The 18650-nt window shown below is 46.4% G+C and overlaps 1 protein-coding gene across 1 annotated transcript in view; it reads left to right on the top strand.

Moving 5' to 3' along the window:
- The first annotated feature begins 751 nt into the window (after positions 1-751).
- The window catches only part of TMTC1 (transmembrane O-mannosyltransferase targeting cadherins 1), a 142958-nt gene continuing 125059 nt past the window's right edge, over positions 752-18650 (top strand). Inside the window, exons 1-3 of the mRNA XM_081212029.1 lie at positions 752-1290; positions 12680-12857; positions 18394-18467. Of these exons, the coding sequence (XP_081068155.1) occupies positions 959-1290; positions 12680-12857; positions 18394-18467 (584 nt within the window). The 5' untranslated portion in view covers positions 752-958. The remainder of the gene's footprint in view (positions 1291-12679; positions 12858-18393; positions 18468-18650) is intronic.

Below are 18650 nucleotides of genomic sequence, written 5' to 3'. Positions count from 1 at the left end.
GGCAAGTGCTGTTGCCCTGGGGTCCTGCTTGCCTCCTTCCCAGAAGCATCTGGTTGGCCACTGCGAAAGGAGGATGCTGGATCAGTTAGGCGACTGGCCCAACCTAGCGGAACTCTTCGGATGTTCTTTGAGAGTGCACTGTCATCCCTTTCATTAGAGGGGGGAGGGGGAAACCAAAAGTCATCAAGAAAAGCTGACATTTGGGAATCAGCATCCTGGAACATCCCATTCATTTCCTTGAGAAAACAATTACTTATAAACTAATGCAGATTTCATTATTATTATTGCTTGCATTGCCCTGTTTGAGCTCAATCACCGGCGAAGGAACGCTTGATGGAAAGAAATTGGGGCGGGGAGCGCGCCGAAGACAAACCCTGGGCTTGAGCGGGAGGGGGTGCATGTGGCCGTACAGGGCGCACGGGAGCCAAAGTGCCAGCTTGGCACGGTGGCAACCGTGGGTGCCCGGAGCTGTGGGTGCCATGCAGCGTGCATGCCCTGGCGGCGAGATTTGTGGTTGCCCGGCACCTTCATGGGGAATTTTGCGGGTGCTCAGGACCCCAGGGAGACGGCACCTATGCACGGGAGGGAGACGATTGTTCCCCGCCCCTTCCACCCCCCCCAGGAGAACCCAGCTTCTGGGCGGGCGGGGGAGGGAAGCCTCCCCGGCTGGAGGGAGCATGCGTGCTGCGGGGGAGGGACGGACGGACGGAGGGAGGGATGGCGAGGGGAGGCGGCGGCTGTTTATTTGCAGCTGGGCCGGCGGAGCAGCGGCAGAACGCGAGCGGGCAGCCTCCGAAGCAGCAGCAGCAGCGCCGCCGCCGCCTGCTCCGCCTCGCGGCTGCTCTCCTCTGGCGCCATGCCGGCGTGGAGGGAAGGCGAGGAGGCGCTGAGCTGGGGATGCCTCGACGCCGCCGCCGCCGCCGCTGCGCAGGAAGAAGGCAGCTAGCCCGGCCGCGGGATGGGGGCGGCAGCGGCGGCGGCGGGAGGCGGCGGCCGGAGCAGCAGGGAGTCACGAGCGCCTCTGCGCCAGCCGCAGCCGCCTCCGCGCCGGGCTGCCCGGGCCGGACGCTGGGGAGCCGGGGCGGGCGCGGCGCTGCTGGCGGCTCTCTGCTACCTGAACTCCCTGCGCGGCGAGTTCGTGCACGACGACGTGTGGGCGATCGTCAACAACCCGGACGCGCGGGCGGCGGCCCCCGTGGCGGCCGCCTTCGGGAACGACTTCTGGGGCAAGGGCATGGCCGAGAACACCAGCCACAAGTCCTACCGCCCGCTCTGCGTCCTCACCTTCAAGTAAGTGGGCGCCGAGCGGGTGCCCTTCTTCCATAAAACCGCGCAGCGCCCAGGAGACGAACCTGGCCTCCCGGAAGATGCAAAAGCACTCTGCACATGCCCAGGGGAGCGGGCGCGCTTCTCGCCAAACCAGCCCTTTCTGCGTCTCAGGAGTTCCATTGCGCCTCAGGCTGTGGGAGGCAGTTGGGGAGAAGTGAAAGCGCTCTGCACATGCCTGGGGGAGAGAAAGCTAGTTTTGAAAGTCGGGTGGGGAGTAGTCCTAACTCCGTAGGGTTTGACAGTTTCGCAGGAAAGGATATGGCTGCTTAACTCTTACGCTTAGATCTGAGGGCAGGCAATGCTGAATGGACTTTACCGGGAGCGGGGAAATGAGTCCCTTCCCTGAGGAACTTAGATTTAAAAAATGTTGACAGTGGGTGAGAATATAGAGAGGGAGGGAGGGGGAGTTGAAGAACACTGATGAATTCTCTCTTCTGTTTTGGGATAGAGCAAAGAACCACAGGGATGCTGTGTGTGCATGCTCAGGTGGTGAATGTTCCTGTGCCCATCTTCCCACCTCTGGTTGGACCAGATGACCCTGGGGTCCTTTCCATCTCTGTAGTTGTCTTGATTCTGTGATTCACCTCTCCGAGTTCTTCTTTCCCCCAGGCTCATTTGAGCACAGTCTTTGTCCCCTGGCGCAGCAGTCATTCCCACGGCTAGTCCTGGCAACTTTCCTAGCTGAATCCTGGGCCATAAAGTCTGCTGGAAAGTTGATTACGCTCTGCCTTTCCAAGCATTTCCTGTGGTGCTGGTCAGGGTTTGTATCCAGTGCTAGCCCTACGTAGAACAGATTCACTGAAAATAATGAAAAAAGTTGGCCCTTTCCAGGAACACAAATAGGTCTACTCTGAGTAGGATTAGTATTGGAAACATCCCTGTGGCTGGTATTCCTTCTGAGCCAGTTCTTTGCTCCTCTTTGCTTCCACTGGAGCAGGCTTAGAACACAGTTCAGCCTTTCCCTGTGGGGATAAGATGCTTTCTTGGTTGCTGGGTGAACTTTAGCTATGCAAAGCTACAAATTCCAGCCTTATTCCTGAGCCAAGAAGGGTTTCCTAACTGGTTGTAAATATGCTGATGCTTTTCCTGCTTTTACCCCCAGGCTTCTTTCCTTTGGGGTGGCGCCCCCTCTGGAGTTTAAGGCCAGAGGTTTATGCAGCCTTAGTGCTCCCACCCTTTCCATTGATCTATATGGCTGTATGACTGGGATGAAAAACGTCTCAAGCTAACTGATTTGCCTTTCTTTCGTCTTGGCCTTTGAGTCTCTTTTCTTCAGCTTTAGTACCTCCCTGTGGTTGACGCTTGGTCTGTAAGGAACATAGGAAGCTGCCCTTATACCATGTGAAATCATTGGTCCATCTAGCTCAATATTGTCTACACTGACTGGCAGCACTTCCCAGTTCTACCTGGAGATCCCAGGGATTGAACCTGCATGCAAAGCAAGTGTTCTGCCACTGAGCCACAGTCAAAAGGTGGGATGTTAACTGGAATCTGACATAAGCTAGATCAGACTGTTTTCCCATATTTATTAATGTAAAAAAACAACATTTAGATGCATAAACTACAACAAATGGCCTATACATATTTGAATACATAAGTGAATAATTCATCAGTGCAAGTCGCACATAGGATTATTAGCACTCTTTTAACTTTCATTTTTGCCTGCTTCCTCCATCCTTGACTGCACTTGCAAATTGTTTCGGTGAGCAGTAAGTTTAGACTCTAGGTAGCATTTGAGAGACAGAAAACTGCCTTATACCAGGCTAGGTCTGCGTATTGGTCTAGCCCCGTATTGTCTACCTTGGCTGGCAGTGACTCTCTAGGGCAGGGCAGCCCAACTTTTCATACCAAGTAGGCTGCACGAATGCTTTGACACGGAACCTGTAGGCTGCACACTGCCTTGTTGCACGTTGGGTGGGGGGGGGAGCGAGGCCAAAATTTGACACACGTCCCAGCCCTCCCACCTCCATCCCAAAGCTATGAAAGCCCTAACTGGGCCTTGGGAAGGAGACAGGGCAAGTCTAGGACCCTGTCAGAACCCTCACGCCTCCTTCCAAAAGCCCTGTGCCTCACTTACCCAACTTTGGGAAGGCAGTGTAAGGGCTGAGGGGGTGTCAGATGTTGCTGAGGGCTACCAAAAAAGGCCTCAAGGGCCTGCTCTAGGGTCAAAGGCAGAGATTTACCTGTTACTTTTTAAAAAACTGATGCTGAGGATTCCTTCCACCTGCACCGGGAGCTCTAGTGTCCTTACAGCAGGAAGGGAGGACCTCCCCTCCTACTCCCCAGATGTTGTTGGATCCCAACTCCCATCAGTCTCATTCAGCCTGGCCAGTGGTATCTTTGTAGCCTGCTGTGGACTTGGCTGGGGTCATGCCTTGTTTGCTGGATCACACTCTTTTTGTTTGACGCTTTGGGTCTCTGAGCCAGTGTGGTGTAGTGGTTAAGAGCGGTAGTCTCGCAATCTGGGGAACCGGGTTCGCGTCTCCGCTCCTCCACATGCAGCTGCTGGGTGACCTTGGGCCAGTCACACTTCTTTGAAGTCTCTCAGCCCCACTCACCTCACAGAGTGTTTGTTGTGGGGGAGGAAGGGAAAGGAGAATGTTAGCCGCTTTGAGACTTCTTAAGGGGAGTGAAAGGCGGGATATCAAATCCAAACTCCTCTTCTTCATCTGGCTATGTAGCCTAGTTTGGGAGGGACAATGGGAAAGAGACACCAGCTCTGTAGGACAGCACTGGGTTTGCATGATGAAGCTTCTAGATTTATGCCTTGCTACCTCAAGTTTGAATTGTTATACGGCAGCTTCCTCTTCCTCTCCGTGGACACAATTGGCACTTGATTTGGATTCCGCATAGGAACTTGCCTTATACTGAGTTGTACCACTGGTCCACTGACTGGCAATGGTTCTCCAGGGCTTCAGACAAGGGACCTTCCTAGCCTCACATGGAGATCCTGGGACCTTCTGCAGGCAAAGCAGATGCTCTACCCTAGAGCTGCAGCCCTTCCCCTTCCTAGCTGCTGAGTGTGCTGCATGGGCCATGAGGCATATGGGGAGAAGGAGGGGCTTCAGCATCTGGCTTCCTACTCTGGAAGTGTTAACTTCATTGTATGTCATTCTGGGGGAGAGTTGTGCTCTGGAAGGGTGGCTTATTAAATTTTAAAATTTAATAAAGCCTGCTTTGGGTTGGTTACTGAGGTGGGTGTCCCAGGGCTGGTTTTTCTTTTCCATTGGAATTCTGTCTTGCTGTTTAAGTTGCTCAGAAATGCGTTCTGGCCTTTCTGCATCTTGCATTCCGCATTGCCCTAGGGAGAGTGACACAGCTGCATCACTTAAGGCTTTTGTTGAATACAGTGGGTGACAGCATCACATGGTGTCTTCCAACTGCTCAGTGGTTCAGTGCTGCAGCAATAGCTCTGCTTTGCTGTCTCCTTGATGCTTGTCAGAAGACCTGCTTCACTCCTGGGAGCACAAGATGGGTGCTTGCATGCTATTAGAAAGTCTTGGCAGGGTGCAAGTTAATTGGTAGAACCTACTGGATTATGGATGAAGGAGACGTGAATGGTCTTTCCCACCTGGCGACCAGCACAGCCTTGTGACTCTATCCCTGTTGTTCTCCAGATGTTGGTGGACTGCAAGTCCCATCATCACTGATGATTTGCCATGCTGGTTGAGGCTGATTGGAGAGTGCCACAGGCTCCCCATCCCTGATCTACTACCAAGTTTAGCCTGTGCTCCTTTTCTCTTTATATCACTGGATGTGTGCTCACCTGGTCTGTCTCCCATGCAATTCCCCTTTCCAGATACATAGGAGTTTACGTTTTACAAGAGAGAATATCAGGGATAGCTGATATCTAGGTATAGCTCAGTTGGTAGAGAATGAGAATTGATTTCAGGGTTGTGGTTCAGGCCGCATGTTGCACAAATGATTGCAGGGGTTGGACTAGATGGCACTTGGTGTCCCTTCCAACTCTACAATTTTATGATCAGAGGTCCCATACTTTCTCTTTTTTCATGTTGCTTGGGCCCAGGTTACTCAAAGGATCCCAAACTTGCTTGAGTCTTGAGATTGTCATCAGAAGCCCTTTTATCTAGTGACGTTAGATGAGTGGTTAGTAGGGAGAGGGCCTTTTATGTGGTGGCACCCCACTTCTAGAACGCCTTCCCCAGCGAGGCATACCTGCCCTTCTCTACACCAGGTGAATGCCTTTTCATTGCCGTGGGTACATCTATCCCACCTTACTAAGATTTCTGCTGGTTTTAAATTGTTTTGGCTGCGTGATTATGCTGCTTTTAGATGGGTTTTGCGGCTGAGATTTATTTCATAGCAAGTCTAAGTATTTTTGTTGTCGCTTGGATTGCCTTTTCCATTTTTAATGTCTCTGTAAACACCCTAGAAATCTTAGCTGTGTGGGCGGTATACAAATGTAGTAAATAAATATGGGTGGCATAGAACTGTGGTAAGTAAATAAATGCAACTCCCTTTTCTGTTGCTTAGCTCATCTGCTTGCTTTGTGACTTGGTAATGGTTGATACAGGAGTCTTCAGCAATCTGTGTCTATGGATCGAGTGCTTAGTGTTCTCTCTTGTATTCATTGTATTTGCGATGAGTTGTGCTCTATGGGGTCCTACAAAGTTCTCCAGCCAGATGACCTCCAGATGTTGTTGGATTGTAACTCCCATCATCCTTGACCATTGGCTGTGCTGTCTGGGACTGAGCCCAAAACACCTGGAAGGCACAAGGTTGGGCAAAGCTTCTCTGTGATTGCTCACTGTGTTTTGCCTTTGATATACTGGTGATTATTTGCTGCTGTGCTTTGAATTAGCGCTTTTGCAGTCTGGGGCTGCGCCATCATCTGCTCCAGAAATGGGTGTAGCCTTTTATCAAAAAAAGAAAAAGAAAAAGAAAAAGAAAAAGAAAAGGATCTAGTTGTGATCCGCCTCTCCAACCTGTCCAGTTGCAGTTTGTTCCTACACTTGTAGTGGTGGTGAACATGTGATCTGTGAGTGAACCTTAACCCTTCTTGGATCCCCAGTGTTTTTCCATAGGCTATTCTTGTTCTTGGGCTATCTAATATTGAATAGTTTTGTCATGCTGTTGGCTTGGGTGCAGTTGTGGAACATCTGTGCCAAACATTGGCAACCAGGTGCCCTCCGGATGTTCTGGACAACAGCTCCCATTAGCCCAGTATGGTGAATGGTCAATAATTATGGGAATTGTAGTCAAAAACATCTTGAGGGCACCAGGTTCCGTTCCCCAGCTCTAGGCTATTGTTCCCATAGTACTGGGTTTGGAATATGGTGTTTTAGGCTAATACATGTTCTCTGGGAGCACAGTGTTGACTGATGCGGTGAGCGGGTCCCTCACTCCTCCCATTCCAGATCTCTACCCATATGCATTGCACAAGGTCTTGAGCTGTGCAGTTGTACCTGTGTGACTGCTAGATGTGGCTGTGCGATCTGCCAGAGGTGTGCTGGTGCAGGGCAGTGGGACGCCGTGTACTGCAGGGGCACTTAGATGTAAGCAGCATGTGATCATGGAGCGCCTAACTCTTTCCTGCAACCTGATACCCTCCCTCCTGGTGTTTTGGACTACAACTCCCGTTGGCCCTCATGCTGGCTGGGGCTGATGGGAGTTGTAGTCAAAAACACCTGGAGAGTCACCAGGTAGGAGAAAACTGGCCCAGCTTCTGCCTTGGTTTGGTTGGCATCTTGGACTCAATGGACGTCAGTAGCAGGGACTTTCCAGTAGTTGGCAGCCGTTCCAAGGATACACTGAGGAGCAGAGGCAGATAACTGAGGGAGAGCGAAGAGGGAACTGGGACTTTCTGTTGCTGCTTCCTTGGTTCTTTCTGTGTTTAGGGAATTGTCTGATTATTTGGGTTGCAGTACACAGTGCAAGGAGAAATATAAATAATCCCCTTGCTCTATGTAGCTGGGTTTCTCTCTCTCTCTCTCTCTCTCTCTCTCTATCTTTTTAAAAAATGCACCAGATTGATTCTCTATTTCTGGCATCCCTCCAGACCTCTTAATCCTGCCAAAAATGTGTTAGGATTTTTTAAAAAGTACATGGTGTACTTCTTTTTGTTCCTGTGACCGTGTTCCTTTTTTATCTTTGAGAAAGCCCGTGTACTGTCAGAGGAACACCTCTATAGTTCTGGTTAGCAGCATGATGCAGCATTTGCACCAGGTTTCCTGTCTGCAATCAATAAAATTAAAGAAGCCCACAAATGCCACAGTAGCCTTGTAAATGAATTGGGGCGAAGTTGGGGGAGCTTGCCTTATCTCTGGAAGGATTTGGTTGACCTTCTATCATTTACAGTGGTACCTCGGGTTAAGAACTTAATTCGTTCCGGAGGTCTGTTCTTAACCTGAAATTGTTCTTAACCTGAAGCACCACTTTAGCTAATGGGGCCTCCCGCTGCCGCCGCGCCACTGCTGCATGATTTCTGTTCTCATCCTGAAGCAAAGTTCTTAACCTGAGGTACTATTTCTAGGTTAGCGGAGTCTGTAACCTGAAGCGTCTGTAACCCGAGGTACCACTGTACACATTCATCATCTCTTTCGGTGGTTGATGCTAGTCTGTTTCAATGAGCCCTTTAAAAAAAGAAGATTGGTTTTTATACGTAATAGATACATTACATAACAACTCCCCCATCTCCATAATAGGTATCAAATTTTATATTGACATAAAAGATTCTTACTAAGTCATACAAATTATACAAATGTCCAGCATATAAAGTTCTGGAGACAGCATAAAAGTTTTTTGTTTGTTTGTTTGTTTTAAATCTATTACAGATAAATCATTTCGGGGGCGGGGGGAGTTCAAGCTGTGCTGTTCAGAATAGCCGTATCTGCAAAGATGCTTTGGATAATTTATCCTTAAGACCAGTTTCATTTGTGTATTACAAAAATGGCAACAGTATTGTGTGTATTTGGCCCTTTCCGAACATTTCAGGCCTGGGAGGGATCATGGAAGAAAGAATGGCTTTCTTGAGATGAGTCACGGTGTGTTGAAAGCTTTGGGGGTGTTTATATGTCTCCCTATTAATCATTGGTTCACACACTCTATGCACACACTATTCAGTGCAATTCCCCTTCACTTTCCTAACCGCAAAGACTCAGTTTCTTTTTTAAAGTGGATTTGTTGTGCTAGGGTGGGTAGCAGAGCACTTTAATCCCTTTTAATTGCTCAAACCTAAATGTCTTGGTATGAGTTTGAATCCCTCTGGCAAAGCACTGGCAGTTTGGAAGCGCCCACAATCAGCCAGTGTATAGTCTTAATCCATTTTGGGTTGCTTCCTCCTGTATCCTCCCACTTGGAGCCTCTACTTTTGCATTGGCAGGCAGTCCGGAGAAGCATCTTTACCAGGCTGCACATTATCCATCATTTTGCACCTTTTCTCCATAAAAGCAGACTTTGCCAACTGGTTGAGAAAAGAATCAACAATCTGGGACATGGGAACTAGACATTAGTTACATCCGTTGAATATCCAAGAGAAGCAGCTGCATATGGTTTCGAGTAATAAGCTTTGAACTGTGCATTAATATAATTGGGATAATGTGTAATTTGCCCATTAGGCAGCTTAATAGATGGGATTATTTTTTTCCTGTTTTTTTAAACTTGTTTCTACAAGCAAAGCAGCACCTCGCCTTTCCTACCCGTTCTCAGTACTGTTGACAAATGTAGTGTAGATAGAATTTGGTTTTGGAAGATTGCAAAACACGTCTCTCTCGTTTTTTACTTCACCTCCAAACACTCTCTTTTTGAAACTGAGATGTATTAGAACAGGAATGGAAAACCTGTTCACCGCCCCCCATCCTCCCTGACCACTGGCCATGCAGTGAAATCCCACAACATCTAGGTTCCCCATCTCTGCATTAGACAGTTCATTTTAAGGGATCTAGCAAAAGGCAGAAATCTCTTACAGTGAAGGTCTTTAATCTTACTTTTTTGTCTAGTTAGGTGTTTAACCATATATTTGGAGCCTTGAAAGAGGACATTGAATCATAGAATTGTAGAGTTGGAAGGGACCATGAGGGTCATGTAGTCCAACCCCCCTGCAATGCAGGAATCTTTTGCACAGTGTGGGGCTCAAACCCACAACTCTGAGATGAAAAGCCTCATGCTCTACCAACTGAGCTATCCCAGATGGACATGTGGTTATGGAGGGGGGTGTATTTCCATTTCCTATAGCAAAGTGCCTGTATCAGCCTAGAGACTCTGAGATTTTGCCTCCAAATACTGGATGCTTGAAACAAACATTCTCCCCCCTTTCCAAACAAACAAATCCCCCACAAAACCTGGATGAGAGATAGGCACCCGTACTTCCCAAGAATATCCACTTTAGCAGAGGGAAATATGCAGATGTTAGTCTTGTGCATATGGTTTTTTTGTGTGTGACAATTTGCATTGTACGGAGTTGCTGGCTGACTCTTGGGAGGCCCAACACTCCATCACAATTGGTGGGAGCTTCCGCATTAGAGTGAATGGGGCATTGGCTCACCATTCATAGCCTACCCACTGCCAGGGCACATCTGGCTTCTTCCTTCCAACTAGTCCAGAGGGTAGCTCTGCCTGTCCGCTTTCTCCTCCTTTAGTCTCAGGGTTGCCCTTGAAGAACCAAAGGCACATAAGCAAGCTGCGGTTAATGGACATTTGGAACACCCTCCCTGGGGAAGCTAGACTGGCTTTCTCCTTGTCCTTCTGCCAACAGGTGAAGACTTTTTTGTTCCAACAGCCTTTTGAGAAATGACTGCTTTTAATGAAAGGGCTGGTGCCGTGTTGTTTTTATTTGGATGGTTTTAATAGATAGATAGATTCACCTCTGACGACGTTTAATTGTTTTTAATGATTGTTTTTTTCTTTGTTTTTATCCATTTTCATTTTTATGTGTAAGCCGCCATGAGTCCCATTAGGGAAAAAGATGGGGTATAAATATTTGGGGTGCATTGGCTCTGTCTCCTGGGCACCATGAAGCTGTCCCTTTATCTGGTACAGATTCTTAAGGCTAACGATAGGAGTGCCGCACTCCCCCCCCCAAATACCAGATGTTCTAGGGAACTTTATTGTTATTTCAGAGTTTTTAATTAAGGACTGCAGGTGCACAGCCATAAATTAACTATGTGTGTGTGTGTTCGCATGTGCGTGCACACACATTGCATATTATATTGTAATGATTCCTGTTTTCAGTAGAGACAAGTAATACAAATGAAATTCTTGCAGCAAAATGCCACTGCTGTTTAAGGTAAGTGCTACAATGCTGTGGAGTAAAAAGTCTGTCATTGTCAATGATCCATATACTGGCAATTACCTGCTGAGCAGGATTAGGTGACTTCTGCCTCTTCCTGCATCTTTACTGATGTTGGCGTTGTGTATCTAACCAGGGATGAAATCCTACTATATAGTGCTGCATAGCAGAAAATAACCTTCCCAACAGGTGCGATTGGAAAATGGTTTTGGAATTGATACGTGAACCCAGTGGCTATACTCCTCTTATATTGCAGTAACTTCAGGGTGGATTGCCATACTAGGACACGGTGGTCTGTAGACTCCCACCACTTGATCAGAAGACCAGTATTATTACCGTTCTGAGCAGCCGTAGCAGCGTGGGGATAACACTATACTTATATTATTAATTAATTAGTGAATATATCCTTTACAGTGGAATCTTGTGCTACGTACCATTCTCCTTGCGAATGCTGCTGGTTACGAGCTCCGCTAACCTGGAAGTAGATGCCCCTTGTTGCGAACTTTGCCCCGGGATGCGAGCGGAAGTCGCGCGCCGGCAGCAGTGGGAGGCGCCATCAGTGAAAGTGCGCCTCATGTTAAGAGTGGTTTTGGGTTACAAACAGACCTCTGGAGCGGAATAAGTTTGTAACCGGAGGTACCACTGTAATGCCAGAATAGGTTTCTAAGTGGTTTAAAGGTATAAAAACATTTGAAATATTATCTGCTATAATTAAAACATGCAGTTTTTAAATTGGATCTGTGACCATATAATAAAAATTATTGTTACTGTAAAATATACAAGACAATAATCTCATTAAAACAACACAGTGATTAAAGTGGGGGACTCGGGTTGAGAGATCAAGTGAACATCCCTGGAATGCCAGTAACAGATGGAGCCTCTTGTATCTCAGCAGGGAGTGCCGCTTGCGGAAAGGTCCACCTCTATAACACCAAGTCTATTCTTGGATACCATTGGACACCATCTTGAATCAAGATGGCGGACTGAACCTCTCAAAAGAGCACTGATATTAACCACTGGTTTCAAAATTGCACAGATTTTCTGGTTTCTTAGAATTCCTGATACATTCTGTGTACAAGGCTGTTAGTAATCATATTATTGGAATTGCCTTACCTCAGCCTACCTCATGGTTATATTTTAATTGATAGACCAATGCCTTTTTGGAGCAGGTCAGACATGACTCATCCTCTCTGTTAATCATGGTTAACGGTAGGAAGCCAGCCCTTGAACACGTCGTCCTGCATTGCAAAACCCCTTTCCTGATTAAAATCCCATCACTGCTCCTAAGAGCAGGTACCATCCTTGGGTCTTTCCAGAGCTGGCTGGAGATTTTTTTTATTTATCCAGCACTTTAAACCTCTGCTAGCTCTCTTAGCTTTCATTCTGCTGTGATTCCTCCCTCCCCCTTTTGTTTAATTGCCCTCCTGTTTTAATCACAAACAGAATTCTGTTTGAAGCCTGTGTTTAATTGTTACACCAACTGGCTTGCTGCCCTGGTAGCAGCAGTACTGAAGGGCAGCTACTATAGAAATAGTAACCAATGAATAAGGATGTGGGGAAATCAGATGGTGGTTCTTAAAAACCTGCAAAGCAGCCAGTAAGGGGAAATAAGACAAAAGTCAAAAAGCAGTTTTCTGGCAACTGGGTGGAGAGAGTGAATTGCCAGCCCTTAAGCCCTAGGCTCTTTGTACTTGCTCTCAGCCTCCCCTCACCCTGTCCTGCCCCCACCCAGCAGTGACCACCATCTCCTGACTAAATTTGCAAAGCCTTGCCTGCCTCAATCTGGATTTTCTAGTGGACTGGTACATTGATGAGCTCTTTCCTTCCACTTCCATCTATGCAGAAACCAAAGGGGATGAGAAACCAACATAGCATGTGCAACCTGCAGCCAGGCTTGCAAATTGCTCCTGCCCTGTCCCAGAGGCATGGTGTATGTGTGATCACCAGGCAGTAAAATATTTATACGACGGTAACTTCTGTGGACTTCATTTGAAGCCGTCTTAAATATGTGTCAATTGATATTCTGTCTTCCCCAAAACTCCCGTTTCCTGTTCGGTATCTTATTACTGTTCTGGTTTTGCTTTCTTTCTTTTTTAAAAACAGGCTGAACATATTGCTGGCTGGGATGAACCCCTTCTATTTCCATGCCGTGAATGTAGTCCTGCACTGCCTGGTGACCCTCGTGCTGATGTACACTTGTGACAAAGCCGTCTTCAAGGACAGCCGCCTGGCTTTCGTCACGGCCCTCTTCTTTGCTGTCCACCCCATTCACACTGAGGCCGTACGTATATATGAGAAGCAGCTAAAGGGGCAAGGGGCTTGTAATCCAGCTTCGTGGAAGCACAGACCTCCCCAGTAATTGGAAATCTACCCTTTTTCCACGATAAGAGCTGTGCTGACTCAGTAGAAAGCAGCTTAGTAATGATAACTGTGGCACGCTTGCATCAAAAGATGAGCGAGAATTGCACCACCGTATTTAGAGAAAAGGACTGGTGTGGGAAGGGAGGGGAAGAATTAATTTTCTCTCCCCATGATAATTCCTAGGCCTGAGAAGGTTTGCTTAGTTGTAAGTATACATGCCTTTGTGCTAGAATTATGATCCTGATTAAGTGCCTAACGCAGTGTTGCTAGGAATGAATACCAAGGGTTTTTCGCTAAGAATAATGAGACGCTTAGCAGTTGCACAATACATATATATTTTTTAAAAAAATTCCTTCTGAGATGTCTGTCCTGCTGAGACATTGTTTGGCTTCCTTTTCTTCCTCTAGCATTCTCTCCCTTAACACAAAGAAGTAACCCAGCATTCAACAAGCTCTCCAAGTTTTATTACGTCTTGAGAGAATAATGAATGTTGCAACATGCCCACAGATTGCATCGTGTGTATGGTTACAAATTGGAAGAGCTGAAAACATTGATCAGTTAATCATTGTGATTCATTTATAAGTGACTAGAGTGCTGATTTCTAAAACGAGCTGGCAACAGCATGTCACAGCTAATATTAAGCCCTGCTCCCCTAATATATCTTATATACTGATTTTTTTAAAAAAAGATTTCATTCCTTTCCTGGGAGTAAGTATCAGTGAACTCAATGGAACTTATTTCTGCATAGACTAGTGTACTAGGGTATTGTTGCCAGAGTGTTCAGGGCACTTAGATACTACGTTGTAATCCCTAAAAATGTAAAGAAGGTCAGTATAATTATTCTCATATTGCAAATGAAGAGCTGAGACTGTCTGAACTATATGGTGAATTTAGGAACATAAAAACCTGCCTTTATGTTTCAGTGATCAGACCTTTGGTCCATCAAGCTCAGTATGGTCTGGCAGAAACTCTCCAGGGTTTCAGACTAGTGTCTCTCCCAGTCCTACCTGGAGATTCCTGATTTATAGTCTTTTAGCCATTACACTGCAGTTCATTGACTGAAGTTTGCCAAGAGTGCAATATTCTATTTTATTTTTCGAGGGGTGGATAAAATATTTCCGATTTGACTTAAATCCAATGCAGTTTCAGGAACTGGAGTCGGAATTCTAAAAGCCAGGATAACTAGGAACCCTGGGACTGTTGTTTCAAGGGTGTAACTCCATTGAAAGATCTCATTTCAAGGCCTGTCAGGAGGGGGGAGGGCTCTTGTGTTGGGATCCTGCTTCTGAGTTTCCCATGGGCATTTCGTTGGCCACTGGATTAGAGGGCCATTGGCCTGATCCAACGGGCTCCTCCTATGTTCTTAAATGTTGAGTGCATGGGGGCCTGAGAGTCCACACAACCCTCTCAGCATTCCATGTGGCAGAGGAACAGAACTTGAAGAAGAGTTCATGGAGAGAGAAGTCTTAACAGGTAGGTATCAGAGGCTCCTGGAACTTCCCCATTCTGTCGAAAGCCATAGGCTTTTAGCCAGCTTTAAGATGCTTAGGAAATATCCCTCGCAATTCAGAAGTGAAGTTTGTCATCGCCAGCATTATTTACAAAACATTTCCCTCCGAACCAGTACTTCGTTGGAGGCCTGGCCAATGTGGAATATTTTAAGGTGGGGAAGAGTGAAATGGCTTTCTTTGCTGAGTTCCTTTCAGGAAAGATTAGCTCTTTAATAACAAAGGAGCCTTGAGCTTTCTAGATGCCTCCGAAGCGTTTCAGGCCTTAATCAGCCAGTCTTTAAATAATGTACCATTTTAGTATGTGTGGGATCATTAAAGTTAGAAAGGGAGGGGGGTAGAGAACTCGTTCTTTGAAATTTTATTTTAAGGTAAGAATTAGCAGAGAACAAAGCAAATGCCTGGATTCTTAAGATGAATGAACTTGTGATATGAGCCAGGTTTCATGGAATCATAGAATCTTAGAGTTGGAAGGGACACCCAGGGTCATCTAGTCCAACCCCCTGCAATGCTGGAATCTCAGCTAAAGCATCTGTGACAGGAATCTCAGCTAAACCTCTGTTTTAAAACCTCCAAGGAAGGAGAGTACACAACCTCTCGTGGGAATCTATTCCACTGCTGAACAGCTCTTACTGTCAAAAAGTTTTTCCGAATGTTTAGTCAGAATCTTCTTTCTTGCAACTTGAAGTCATTGGTTCGAGTCCTACCCTGCAGACCAGGAGAAAACAAGCTTGTTCCGTCTTCTGTATTTGAAGATGGCTATCCTAGCTCCTCCCAGTCTCCTCTCATTCTCCTCTTCTCCAGGATAAACATACCCAGCTCCTTCAAGCGCTCCTCATAATGCTTGGTTTCCAGATCCTTGATCATCTTGCTTGCCCTCTTCTGCACATGTTCCAGCTTGTCAACATCCTTCTTAAATTGTGGTGCCCAGAATTGGACACAGTATTCCAAGTGTGGTCTGACTAAGGCAGAATAGAGTGGTACTATTACTTCTCTTGATCAGGACACTATACTTCTATTGATGCAGCCTAGAATAGCATTAGCTTTTTTTGCTGCTGCATCACACTGTAGACTCATGTTAAGCTTGTGGTCCACCAAGACACCTAGATCCATTTCACATGTACTGCTAGTAAGCCAGGTGTTCCCCATCCTATATATGTGCATCTGGTTCTTGCTGCCTAAGTGTAGAACCTTACATTTGTCCCTATTGAAATTCATTTTGTTAGCTTGTGCCCAGTTCTCCAATCTGTTATGGTCATTTTGAATTCTGATTCTGTCTTCTGAGGCATTAGCTCTCCCAGTTTGGTGTCATCTGCAAATTTGATGAGCATCCCCTCAATTCCTTCATCCAAGTCATTTATAAAGACGTTGAACAACAATGGGCCCAGGACAGAACTCTGCGGCACCCTGCTTGCCTCTTTTCCCCAGGATGACGAGGAACCATTAATGAGTACTCTTTGGGTTTGGTCGGTCAACCAGCTACCAATCCACCTAACAGTTACCTCATTTAACCCACATTTTTCCAGTTTCCTCGTGAGAATATCATGGGGGACTTTGTCAAAAGCCTTACTGAATCAAGATACACTATGTCCACAGCATTTCCCTGATCCACCAAGGTTGTAATTCCATCAAAAAAAGAAATCAGATTGGTCTGGTGTGACTTATTTTTGAGAAACCCATGCTGGGTCTTAGTAATCGCAGCATCCCTTTCTAAATGGACCAACTGTTGAATTATCTGTTCTAGGACCTTCCCTGGTATCAATGTCAAGCTCACTGGTCAGTAGTTACCTGGGTCTTCCTTTTTCATCTTTTTGAAGATGGGGACAACATTTGCCCACCTCCAGTCTGTAGGGACCTCACCTGTTCTCCAAGAATTCTCCAAGATAATAGACAAAGGCTGTGAAATTACACCCGGAAGCTCCTTTAGTACCCTCGGATGCAGCTCATCAGGCCCTGGAGATTTGAATTCATTTAAAGTAGCTAGGTGTTCCCTTACTACCTCTTTTCCTATCATGGGCTTCAGCTCCCTCCTTACATCATTTATTCTGTTATCACCAGGTTGGGGCATCACTTTCCTTTTGGGTGAAGACAGAGGCAAAGTAGGTGTTGAGTAGTTCCGCCTTTTCTCTGTCACCCAATAGCATTTCTCCGTGTTCCCCACACAGAAGACCTACCACTTGCATGTTCTTCCTCTTACTTCGGACATAGCCGAAGAGAGGTGCTTTTAATTTCTTGATTTTTGAGAGGGGATAACATGTTGAAATAACACAAATAAATTCATTAAGGAATTTGCCAGGTTTTGAGACTCAGGAAATGGCAGTAGTTCATGACAGTCAAAATTTATGTACGAACTGAGAATTGCCTAACCTTTTGTTGGTGAACTTTATCATAGTTAGGAATTACTGTGCTAGCGTACAGGGGAGGGCTTTATTTTTTAAAGACAATCTCTCTCTCTTTCTCTACATATAGAAAGAGCGTTGTAGACTTGTACTGGATGAATCCACAGCATACATTTAAAGCACATGGTTACCTGCAGAGAACCCTGAGAACTGTAGTTTACCCCTCACTGAGCCACAACTCCCAACACCATTAGCAAACTGTGGTTCCCAAGATTCACTGTTATGGGGGGGGACACTTGTGTTAAATGTGCTTTAAATGTATGATGTGGATGAGTCCTTGTAGAGTTACGTCCATCTCTGGAGCATCTGCATCTTTGCAAACTGCCCCTCAAGTTATTTTTATCCCTTGCCCTTCTTCCTCCTTCAGCTGACCTGAAGTAGCCTCAGGCCCAAACCACATTTTACATGCCTAGGAGTGCATTGGTAGCCTGGCAGCCTTTCTCCTTGGCTAAGGAAAAGCTGTTTCCAGTGGATATGACTGGGGGCAGAGAAGGGGCGATGAAGGGGAACTGTGCCCAATATTTCCCCATTCCACCCACTGGCTTCCTGGATGCCTTACAGATGTTGCTAGTCTGCATCTCCCATCATCCCTGGCCATGTTCCAATCAACATCTGGAGGGCCACAGATTCCATGTGGAAGAAAAGGCCAAATTGAAGGACACTTTGACCTGGGGAAAGAGGTTGTGAGCCTTCTGAGTACACTTCTCTGCTCAAAATAACAGCCCCTTCCAAAGCTGTATTCCTTAACAGCAACAGCAAACTGTCTGGTTATCGGTGCACACATTTGCACGTTGTGTGTGCTTTCCCTCCCTTACACACGTGTGTCCGCCTTCCGTTTCAGCATGGATTGAGAGTTTACCACATGGTGGGGTGAAATTGGAGCTGAAATCGAGCCTCCGTATTTGAAAGCATATACCTCTGGTTACTTACAATGCGATGGGCAAGCAACAGGATGGATATTGCTGCTATGGCCTGCATACGAATTTCCAAGGGGTGTTTTGCTGATCGCTGCTGGAGACAGAATGATGGAATGGATTGATCTTAGATCCAGAAATGCAATTCTTATCCACCACACACACACCTCCCTAGGGTGGGGTGAATCAGCCCTTTCAAGGAATGTTTGTGTGTCTGTTTCTAATGCAAATCCAATATATTTCTCAGTTTGAACTCACATTTCCCCTAAAACTCCTCTTGAATTAACTCACGTATTTTATTTATGTGTGCCGTTTCTAGAAACACTTCATTCATCCTTCAGGGCCTCATTGGCCTAATTTGCATGCCATGGTAGCCAGGGCTAGGCAATTTGCTGCCCTCCAGATGTTGTGGGCTGCAGCTTTTCTTATGGCAAAGTTGAGGGGAGAGGGGAGGATACAGAAAATGAACCTCTAGTTAAAACTAAGGCTTCAATTCTCACCATGCGCTTTTGGGAGGATGTCCTACTGCAGTCCTATGCAACAACATTAGTCATTGCTGTAGCTTTGAAATACTGTATAGTTTCCTTATTTAATTACAATTCTAACAATGTTTCTCTTTTCCCATCCCTTCTTAGGTAACGGGTATAGTAGGCAGAGCAGATGTCTTGGCCTGTCTACTATTTCTTTTGGCTTTTCTCTCCTATAATAGGTATGACTCTTTTTGTTTTATGGGGTTCTAAAAAAAATATGTCCCACCTTTTTCTCCCAAGGAGCTTGAAGCAGCTTGTGCATCCCTCCTCATTTAATCCCTACAACAACCCTCCTGTGAGGTAGGTTAGGCTGAGAGGCAGTGACTGGCCCAAGGTCACTTATTGAGCTTCGTGGTTGGGGA

Source organism: Podarcis bocagei (assembly GCF_964188305.1).
Source record: "Podarcis bocagei genome assembly, chromosome: 10".
NCBI lineage: Eukaryota > Metazoa > Chordata > Lepidosauria > Squamata > Lacertidae > Podarcis > Podarcis bocagei.
The sequence above is the reverse complement of the archived record's forward strand: the minus strand, read 5'-3'. Positions and strand labels throughout refer to the sequence as shown.